The sequence below is a fragment of the Zea mays genome, chromosome 3, assembly GCF_902167145.1.
Source record: "Zea mays cultivar B73 chromosome 3, Zm-B73-REFERENCE-NAM-5.0, whole genome shotgun sequence".
In the NCBI taxonomy this organism is placed as follows: Eukaryota; Viridiplantae; Streptophyta; class Magnoliopsida; order Poales; family Poaceae; genus Zea; species Zea mays.
The window spans coordinates 5,796,695-5,806,824 of record NC_050098.1 but is presented as its reverse complement, the minus strand read 5'-3'; the positions used below and the strand labels follow the sequence as shown (position 1 = coordinate 5,806,824).

The window sequence follows — 10,130 nt, the reverse complement described above, 5'->3', positions numbered from 1 at the left end:
CGACATCTATATTACAGCAAGTTATATGCAATTTCTTTACTAATATATGTTTAATAGATGTGTAGATGATATATATATATAGTTATACGGGGTCTCTATATAAATTTTTGCTTAGGGCCCCCGAAATGCCAGAACCGGCCTTGCGTTCGGGATACCTGTAGTCCCTAAACCAAACAGGTTAGGAACTAAACTTTAGTCCCTAGACTAAGGAACAAAACGAGGCTTTAGTGGAAAGAAAATATGGCAATAAGCCTTCTATATCTTCATCATGTGTTTATTAATGATGGAAAAAATTCAGGATCTAGATCTGAGATAGAATGTACAACGACATCGTTAACCTAGAATGTACAACGATATAGAATGTGGCTAAAACCATGCGATCGGAAAACAAAATAGAGGCAGCGAACTTGCAGTCAAACCACTGTAGTTTTTTATATGTAACGTCCGAGATGGTCAATGTAATTTAACAACACATTATATTACAGTATGTTCACAACGAGGGAAGAAAAAAGAACTGTCAAAGTGTATGAATGCCAGAAAATCTTCACTGCTTGCACGATTCCGATCCATGGAAATATGTCCAGTAGGAGGAAATAGGAATCATACTCAAGGAACCTTTCCTTCTAAACACAGCTGAACTGAACTGACGCAACTAGTCAGAAATCAGAACCATTCACTCAAGAATCTGTTATCATGATTTCAGAAGGCATCAGTGTACGTGTCCAACTCCACAGGGCCAAAAGAATCCTGTCCGGATGCACACACATCAACAGCCCTAACAACGGACCAAACAAATCACGAGCTCAAGCTACAAAAGTGGTTCTCACGCTACAGTATAATTTCAAAGAGAGAAGCCCTTCCTTATGATGCCATTGTGCTAGATAACCTTAAGGAGTTCTTGGCTCCAGAATCGCAGACATTACAAACGTTCAGTAGACAACAAAACCCAAGGACATTTTTTTTTCTGAACATCAGATAGAATTCACAAGAAGCACAAGCAACTAGTCACAAGTTGGGACCAAGAACCTATCATCCTCATTTGAGACCAGCATATGTCAATGTACAACAAGTCTATCGAAATCCACAAGCCAGAAGAGATGTAGTCTGAATCTATACAAATCAACAGCCCTAACAAACAACTGACCAAACAAAAGATTAAGCAAAAATAAACTACGAGCTAGACAAAAGAATAACTCAAAAATCTCAAATTAACAACCTCTAAAAGGAAGTGGGGGTATAAGGTTCTGGAGTATGGCCACGTAGGTTTGCAGGTAGATCCCAGCAGTCCACAGCAGATGTTATTTCCATTCCAGCAATCCAAAGCTCAGGCTCCACTCTGCTACTCTGAATGAGATCCTGAAGCTATAGCTTTCACCTCCAGATGCGTAGTTTACACTAGCTCAGCTTGAACTCTTTTATTCCCAGTCTGAGTATCAATCCGTTTTCTAATCGAAGCCAAGCAAAGGTTTCCTCACCTACCACTGTATTGCGAGCGGGTTTCATAGTCTGGTGAGATGCCATGCTCACTCATGCTCCCTCTTGACAGGCTTCGTAACCTCTGCCAGAACTTCCTGTTCTTGCCTGTCATCAGCGGGCCTGAACTTGACTGCTTGCGAAAAGAATCTGAATCGGCACCTCGAGTAAAGAGTGGTGTGGAGCCAAATATGTCGGATATTAGCACTCTCTCAGCTTCCATGCCAGTCGCGTCATAAACCGCTGTAGTTTGCATGGGCAACTCCTGGCTGAATCTTCCTGACGCAATGCCGTCGTCACCCTCGCTGCACACAAGCTTCAAGGCCTGCACTACTTCACCCATGCTGGGGCGGTGAGCAACCTCAGGTTGTACGCACATTGATGCGATGGCAGCTGCTTTTGCTACATTGTCCAGTGGAACGTTAGGTCCAAGAAGTGGATCGACAGCTTGGCGTAGGCTCAGAACATTTGTTAGAAGCGGTCGAGCCCATGCAACTAGGTTTTCTTGCCCGGCAGGCCGTGACATATCCACAGGTTTCCTACCAGTGAGGAGCTCAAGCAATACAACTCCGTAACTGTACACATCACTCTTTACAAGAAGATGACCCGTCATGGCGTACTCTGGCGCAACATAGCTGATAAGAAAGCAAGTTTTTTTTAGATAAAGGAAGGTGATCAAGGTTTTGTCTATAGAATGAAATTTAACAAGAGATTTCATACCCGAATGTTCCCATGACACGCGTAGAGATGTGATGGTTCCCCTCTCCCCTTGCAGTCCTGGCAAGTCCAAAGTCTGACACTTTTGGTGTGTAATCATGCTCCAGAAGAATGTTGCTTGCCTTAAAATCGCGATGAATCACACAAGGACTAGAATCTTCATGTAGATATGCAAGTGCTCGTGCTGCCCCGAGGGCTATCTTCATACGTGAATTCCAATCAAGTGGAGCTGTCTCACGGTCCGCTCCTACAGTGAGCATACAGAACAACAAAACAAAGCAAAGCACATTGCTGTAAGTCAATTTTCGCAACTTCTAACATGCCCTTGATGATATGGTATACAATATACATACCATGCAAATGGGATTCTACGCTGCCATTTGGAATAAGCTCGTATACCAGACACCGTGCATTCTCCTCAATGCAGATGCCTAACAACTTAACCAAATTCCGGTGATGCAAACGTCCCAGCATCTCAACCTCAGCCAAGAACTCCCGCTCACCTTGGTCATCATATCTCTTCAGAACCTTCACAGCAACCGTCGTTCCATCTTCAAGTGTGCCCTGGTAGACACATCCGAAGCCTCCTTCTCCAAGTACTTTTGAATCATCAAATCCATTTGTGGCCATGTCAATCTCAGCAAATTTGAATGTTTTTGCCTGTCCTGCATATGTTGCGATGCTTGAGCCTAGTGAATCTGATGGACCTGAAGGTGAACTATAGCGACCAGCACCAGCTGAAAGTGTGTGACCTGTGCCTGCAATCATTCGAGATGTGTCAGAACCATGGTTCTTAAAGCGGTAAGGCGAGGACACCTAGGCGACGCCTAAGGCGAGCAAGACGATACATTATCAACATGAGAACCAGCAAAACAGCAGCACGGAGGAGGAAGCAAAAGGGAAAAAAAGGAAAAAGGAAAAAGGAGAAGGGGTAGGAGGCTCAGCCCACCAGCCAGCCCATATATCCCCCTGTTTCCCTCTCTTCCCCCAATTGAGCTGCTGCTTTCCTTCTCTCCACCCTTTTTCATCCGACAACCGTGGTTTCCTTCTCTCCCCCCAAAATTCAGCCGCCGCCACACCCGATTCGCCACCGCCACCCCCCGATTCAGCCGCCACACCCGATTTGCCACCGCCACCCCCCGATTCAGCCGCCACCGGGCCCTATTCAGCCGCCGCCAGCCCGATTCGGCACCGCCCCTTCCTCTTCCCCTCTGCCCTCTTGCTGATTTAGCTAGGCGACTGAGACGCCTGGACGCCTAGGCGACACCTTTAAAACACTGGTCAGAACGAAAACTAGTACTGCCTAAACTGTGCATATTATTCTAGCAAGGGCACATAACACGATGCAGAAACTGAAACGAAAGCCTTTTAACTGAAAAGTCATTGCAAGCACTGTTGGCTGGCATTTCAAATAAGCAATGGAATTTTCCTTGGAAAGGATACCAAATAAAAAAAACTTGCTTATAGACTACAAGTTCATGATGAATTTCAACAGTGGCACTACTTCATTGGAGAAAAGTTACTGTTATTCTGCTACGAATCAAAGAGCTAGTCCAATTACATCACATCAAGGTGCAATTATCAGAAAATTAGCAGGTTAGTTACACGTACCAGATGACCTAGAAAATTTTGGAAGTGCAGTATGTGGAAATCCCCGAGCTGTGTGGCTCGGACCCCTGAATCTGAGGATTAGCGACCATGCAGCCAGACAGCAAATAATCAATGCTATAACAGTAGACAAAACAACAATAGCAATGAGGCTGCCATTCACTTTTCTCTTGGGACTTCTTACATCGACCCCAAGGGGCTTCACGGCCCTTGCATTTCTGTTGTTGCCAAACGCCCCATCCCCAACACCTTGCCCTGAAGGTGGTGAAGGAGGAAGCCCTGCACAAAATTCATATTTCTTGGTGAGAACTAGTGGCGCAGAATTTTAACAATTTCAACAATTAAGATAATGCACGATTTATTTTACACTGTGTCATCTACTTTATGCATATCAAATAAATTGACAGTAATAAATTGGACAGTAAATAGATGCACTGATCAGCAATAGAATAACGAAATACAAAAGAGTCAGGAGCACTAGTAAGACCACGGACCTGGATATACAACATAGAGAATCTCATAGTTCCCAAAGACTGATGGTTTTAAAGAAACTTTTTTGCTCCACAAGCTTTCAAATGCTGAAAATGCTGTAGCATTGTCGAACTTCACTTGCACTGGAACTAGATCAACAAGAACCATTGTTTTGTCAGGTTGATCACCTGCAACGTTCGCACCCATTACACGGACCTGCCTCTGTGCCATGTTTACCCCTGAAGCTACCTCTTCAGCAAAATCAGAGACCAATGGAAAAAATGAGTAAAGGTCAACGCTTAGACGAATTCCAACTCTGATTGGTAGCACACATGCACATGGTGCTCCCGCAGGTGGATCTGTTAGAGGCTCTGGGCATGATAAGGAATTGCAATCTGCATTTGGCAGGTTAAACATATAAGCAAGCACAAATATCATACGCCATACAGTTATTACCAGATCGAACATGTAAGTTTTGGATTGACAACCAAATGAGGACATCTACAGAAAACTGTACCTATGCTTCCATTATCTTAAAAAGTACAGAAAACTTTACCTGAATTAGGTGGTGGTGGAGGTAATGTCCAAATAGGATGCGCTGACGGTGCTTTTGGCTCTGGTAGGGGAGGGATTGAAGGAAGAGTAGGAGAAATATGATTTCCTGTGGAATCCAGCAGTTCTGTAAATTTCTATTGACAAGAGGAAAAGACAACAATAAGTGAAGCAAAGAGACAAGGCACTGAAAGTACTTTTCTTCGCGTTCGCAGGACCCCTCGATGAGGCTGGTGAAGGGGATGGGGAGTGTACAGGAAAGCTAGGGTGTCCTGGACAGAAAAGAACAATGTGAAAGTTGTTAGTAAGTGAAATGAATGCAATCTTTAAACCCGCATGTTAGCGTAGATTACCTTGAGGGAATGGTGGAGGCGCATGGTGAGTATAGTTTTTAGTCCCAGTCTGTCTTGGGGTTCGTGAGACCTCGGGCCCTGTAATGCAAAGTCTTTTAGATCAATGTTGAGAAGTGACAATATTTAGGCTGCCGATAGAAGTTCATTGTCAAACCTTGAGCACGAGGCGGTGGATAAGATGGGGCATGTAATCTATTTGTTTTGTTATTGGGATTACTGGATTTCCATCCCTGAGCATGAGATCTACCAGTGGGTGCCAATTCTGGAGCTATACTTGGTGGTGAGGGATGGGCATGTGGCACTGATGAAGCATTCTTCGGGATTGAAGGCATGTTTGTGTTCTGGGGCAAAGGACTTGTTGCAGGCGCAGATCCTGAAACAAGTAGTTTTGGTTGTCAATCTACAATTCTACATTGTAATGTTCAAATGGACACAGCCTAAGTTTAATAGCTGAGATTACCTGTAACTGGTGATTTGTGACCTGGGACAGTTTGACCAGTGGATCCCTTTGGAGGGGATGCATGTGGAACATGATGCTTCTTGAGATTTGTAGGAGGGTAAGTATTTGCTGGCGGCACTGCGTTTCCTAAATATTCATCCAATATTAAGTACAAAAGGGATTAAAACACAATCAGATGTATGAAACTGGGTGATTTTATCCTCACCGTTCTTATAATCTCTACTTGGAGGATCTGCTCGTCGCTGTGGTGCTTGTGCAATAACAGGTGATGTGGCTGGAGGTGGGACTGCTGTTCAAGAAATGGGAAATGACAAGAGATATATGTTGCCTGAGTGATTTGATGTACTTTCAGAGAGGGGAATTTTACCTGAAGTGGCAGGAGGAATAGCAGGAAACCTTCCTGAAGGTGGGTATGGTGGAATGCCATTTGCCGGAGGGGGCGATGCAGGGGGTGGATAAGGAGGGACTGCAGAAATTTTTCACAAGTGAATTGAGATTTTTTTAAAAAAAGAAAAGTTTCATGAAAATCAAGAACCTTAATCACTTCTATCAATCAGAAAATATACCAGACCCAACCGGCCTACTTGGTTGATTATTCGCAGGTGGAGGTGACACCACGACTGGTGGATTAGGCTTGAGAACGACAGATGGAGCAGGAGCCTGAACATAAGGTAGCAATGCAGGTGTCCCAGGAAGAATTGGAGTGGGATTTCCAACTGCAGCTTGTGGTGGAGCTACTGGTGGAGGAACCTCATCGGTGGGATCAGTGGGTGCAACCTCAACTGGAGGAGGTGCACTATACTCTACAATAACATAAAGTTTGCAGTGCAGCCATTAGGACTGGAAGATCATATCTGACTCCAGGGACAACAGCAGAATCGGAGGAAGATGAGTTACCTTTAGGAGGAGCCACTGGAGCCGGGGCAATTCGTGGCTCCGTGGGAGCAGCAGGACTTACAGCCGCGGCTTTCTCCGGGGAAGGACTCGCCGATGGAGTGGTCGGCGCTGAAACGAAGCAATGCAGTAAGGCGTTACACTCCAGTGCTGATTATGGTCTGACAGCATAATGTCACAAACGCATAGGAAGTTCAGAGCTACTACCAGTTGGAACAGCTACTGGACCAAGAGCAAATGCAGATTGAGGAGGACTAGAAGCCTGTCCTTGGTTTGCAGGAGAATCAGTGGCGGCCGGAGAAGGGGACAGAGTGGTGCCTAGATCGAAGTAAAGAAGACGAGTTCATGGCAAGGATTGCAATTATGTACGCTGCCCCCCACCAACAAGTTTTACAGTCATCAGTATACTGTACCGTACCGCAGAACTGGTGCAATGATGATGATGCAATGCAAGTACGGGGCACGGAAATGCCCGTCACATTTATGCAGTGTAGAGCAGATAAATAGACACGCAGACATCCGAAGCAGCGTTTTCAGTTAGAAAGTCGCAGCAAAGGGCAAAAGCCAAGGAGGAGATGGAGAAACGCCCAGCCACCGACATTGCAGCTTGCCCATCTCTGACTGGAAATTCAGAAACATAAATCCCATTCCAGTTGTATCAAATCCAGAGCATCCTACGCGCAATTGCAGTTTCGTGGAGGAAATTTCTCGATCCAGAAACCGAATTCACACCCCCCGACAAATCACACGACACAGCTCTCCTCTCAATTGCTCAAGTGAAGCTGAGGCTGGAGAGAAAAAAAAACGAAAAGAAGACGAGGAACGGAGAAACAAACAACCGGCCGGCCTCCGCGTCGCTACGCCTGAAGCCAGTGGAGCGGCGTACCGTACAGGACAGCACGGCCCCAAGAAGGCGGAGCGAGATATGTGGCGAGTAGGTGGAGCTGCCCTGACCTGTGGATCCGAGAACGGGAGCGAGAAGAAGCGCGAGGAGAGCGAGATGCCGCATCTTGCCTCCCCTCGCCACCGGCAGGCAGGAACTGCGCGCGCGAGCCCGGCGGCAGGCAGTCGGCAATGCGGCGCGGCCCCAGATCACAGCCCCAGGCCGCGGCGTTAGCTGCTCCGGCCCGTCGCAGCCGCGGGAAGCCGACGAGGCCCCACCTGCATTTCGGCGCCGCGCCGGGGAGGGCACCGCCGAGCGCGTGTGGTGGAGGAGGCCGAGCGGTGGGAGAGGAGGAGGAAGGGAGACGGGAAGGCGCCGCGCCCCGGAGGCAGGAGCAGGAGCAGGGGGGACAGCACCACACCACCACCGCCAGTAATAATAACAGGTACGAGTAGCGAACTAGCGGCAGAGTAGAGCGGGAGGAAAAGGCCTGGGATGTTAGGCTATCCGCAGCGGTTCCCTCTAAATTTTTCCCCCTATATCACTTTTCTGGGTCACATCATCAATAGTGTATCTCCTACTTTTTCATCTCCCGCAGTGGTTTCCCCTAAATACTCCCCCTATATCCCACTACAATATAAAATATCATTTTCTATACCTACTTTTCATCTACTATCAATTTTTCTTCTACTATTAATTGAAGGCGGGCCCACAGGAACAGTGGTAGGGGGAGAGCGCGCGCGCTGCAGCTGAGGGGAGAGAGAAGAGTCCCGCGCGGTGGAGTGCGCGATAGCGCGCTGCGCTGCGGGCGATAGCGCGTGCGCTGTAGCCGGCGGCGCTGCGGCCAGTCTTAAGAGTAACCGTTCTGTTTCCGATGCTAACTTTTACTAACGTTACGATCTCGAGAAGAGATAAGAAATGGTCGACGGGCGACAAATGGCGATAGTGACAGTGAGAGCTGGTTTGGTGGACAGAAAAACAGAACGAATCACCTCGCTATTCAACCGACGTCCACTTTAGCTGTTATAAATGACTCTTATTTAAAGTAAAACATGACATATTGTCGAAATAAAAATTATATAATATATTCCCTCCGTTCTAAAATAAAATTCGTTTTAGCTTTTTACTGGGTTCATACAATAATTAATGAACGTGTTCAAGATATGTGGCCATATTCATCATCGACTAATTTAATATAGACAAAAAAATTAAGAGCTAAAACGAATACTATTTTAGAACCGAAGGGGTATATATTAAATAATTTACATATAGTTTTTTTGTAATTTTTGAATTGTTTATTTTTTTGGAAATCGGAGGGTCGGTAAGAAACCAGGAGTTGGAGGGGAAGAAACAGTAAACCAACATTCCTTGCTTGACCACCCTGCTTCTCATGATCTCCACATCCACCTACGCGGTCACATGGTGGTGGAATAATGAGTGAATGAATGAAGAAAGTAGGTAATAATAAGATAATCTGAGGGTCAGGGAGAATCTTGGTTGGGCTGAGTCTTGAGTAGTAGTAATTAATTGGGGTTGGGGTGTACCGGCATGGAAAGATGCAATCTTTTGGTAATTAACCTCCCCGGGTCCGGGGCCGAGAGGAGGGACAACGTACGTACGCCGCCACCTGCGCTGCCCCTGCCCGTGCCCGTCCGTCGGTCTGGATGTTGTAGATTCTTGGCCGCGGCTGTGGGGCTCTAGTCCTTTCCTTCCTCGTGCTGTCCTCGCGTGCGTCGGGTCTCCAGCCTGGCCAGGGACGACAGGGACGAGCGGAGCCCCTGGGTGAGGCAAGTTAATTCATCAGGTTTAGGGACGGATTGCAGGAGCGCGTCGTCCTCGTCCGTGCCACGGCGATCCGGCTGCCCCGCTGCCGTCGTGAAGAATGAGCAGCGCCGCCGGATCTCGCGGCATCGCACCAGACGGGATCGGCGACGGCGAGCTAGCTAGCGCGCGACGTCAGGGCGTTCGGCCGCATTCGTTTGAGGTTGCGGCGTCGCGGTCCCCGACGCGGACTGCTAACTTGCGAGTTGCGACAGCAGCAGCAGCAGGCAATAAGGCATCCGATGGCGTGCGTGCTGCTGCCTGCTGTAGCCTATCCTACTGTATGGCGTAACACGTACACGTGCTCGCGGACCGTACGTGTGTCCTCCTCCATCTATCCCATGTCGCAGCAGCACTGGGATGATGTACATCCGACGAGCCCCTTGTCCTCCTGTGACTGTGAAGAGACGAAAGCAAAAAAAGCGACCGCGCGGCAGTTGGCCGTCGCCGTCGTCGCCGAGCCGACCACCGGTCGATTTTCGCTTCTCGTATACGGTACGGACGGACGCGCGCGTGCTTGGCTCCATTCAGCAGCGGAGCAGCAAGCAACTCGTCCAAAATTCAAGATCGATGCTCCCGGCGGCGGATCGATACATGCATAGAAGCGTTTTACACGAGTCGGTGGAACTGCAGCCAGCAGAGGCAGAGCAGATGATGAATGAATGAAAGCTTTTGCCATCGGATGCGTCCGTCATCCACCCACAGTCTGTAGGCGACCACGCCGCTACCTGCTGATGCTTTTGCCATCGGATGCGTCCGTCGCCCATGCATGCATGCCGCCACCGGTTTTCGGGAGATTGCGTGACAGGCGGCAAAAGCTACCTGCTCTGCTCTGCGTCCGTCGCCACCTTTTTTGCCTCGCAATCGCAAGCCGCCATGCCACCATGCGTTCACAGAC

The 10,130-nt window shown here is 47.9% G+C and overlaps 1 protein-coding gene across 4 annotated transcripts; it reads right to left on the bottom strand.

Annotated features, from left to right (window-relative positions):
- Window positions 1-935: 935 nt before the first annotated feature.
- LOC103649623 (receptor-like serine/threonine-protein kinase ALE2) lies at window positions 936-7,909 on the bottom strand. Of its 4 annotated transcripts, none has more exons than XM_020550077.3 (16): window positions 7,483-7,909; window positions 6,736-6,846; window positions 6,532-6,639; window positions 6,201-6,437; window positions 6,002-6,100; window positions 5,840-5,923; window positions 5,635-5,760; window positions 5,329-5,547; window positions 5,175-5,252; window positions 5,019-5,093; window positions 4,826-4,930; window positions 4,293-4,664; window positions 3,802-4,077; window positions 2,544-2,948; window positions 2,194-2,437; window positions 936-2,108 (listed from the first exon to the last, which is right to left on the bottom strand). In XM_020550077.3, the coding sequence occupies exons 1-16, from the start codon at window positions 7,535-7,537 to the stop codon at window positions 1,472-1,474; spliced, it is 3,231 nt and encodes a 1,076-aa protein (XP_020405666.1). In that variant the 5' UTR covers window positions 7,538-7,909; the 3' UTR covers window positions 936-1,471. The 4 variants fall into 4 exon arrangements, with proteins under 4 accessions (XP_020405666.1, XP_020405667.1, XP_020405668.1 ...); XM_020550078.3 differs by having other exon boundaries at window positions 5,840-5,920; XM_020550079.3 differs by having other exon boundaries at window positions 6,219-6,437.
- Window positions 7,910-10,130: the final 2,221 nt, after the last annotated feature.

What these genes read in the sequence shown, in the direction of transcription:
- LOC103649623 (XM_020550077.3), bottom strand. Translation starts at nt 7,537, where the DNA reads ATGCGGCATCTCGCTCTCCTCGCGCTTCTTCTCGCTCCCGTTCTCGGA. An exon ending in TCCAGTAGCTGTTCCAACTG is followed by an intron (nt 6,640 to 6,735) that starts GTAGTAGCTCTG and finishes GCTTCGTTTCAG; the next exon opens with CGCCGACCACTCCATCGGCG. An exon ending in CGTAGAATCCCATTTGCATG is followed by an intron (nt 2,438 to 2,543) that starts GTATGTATATTG and finishes TGCTCACTGTAG; the next exon opens with GAGCGGACCGTGAGACAGCT.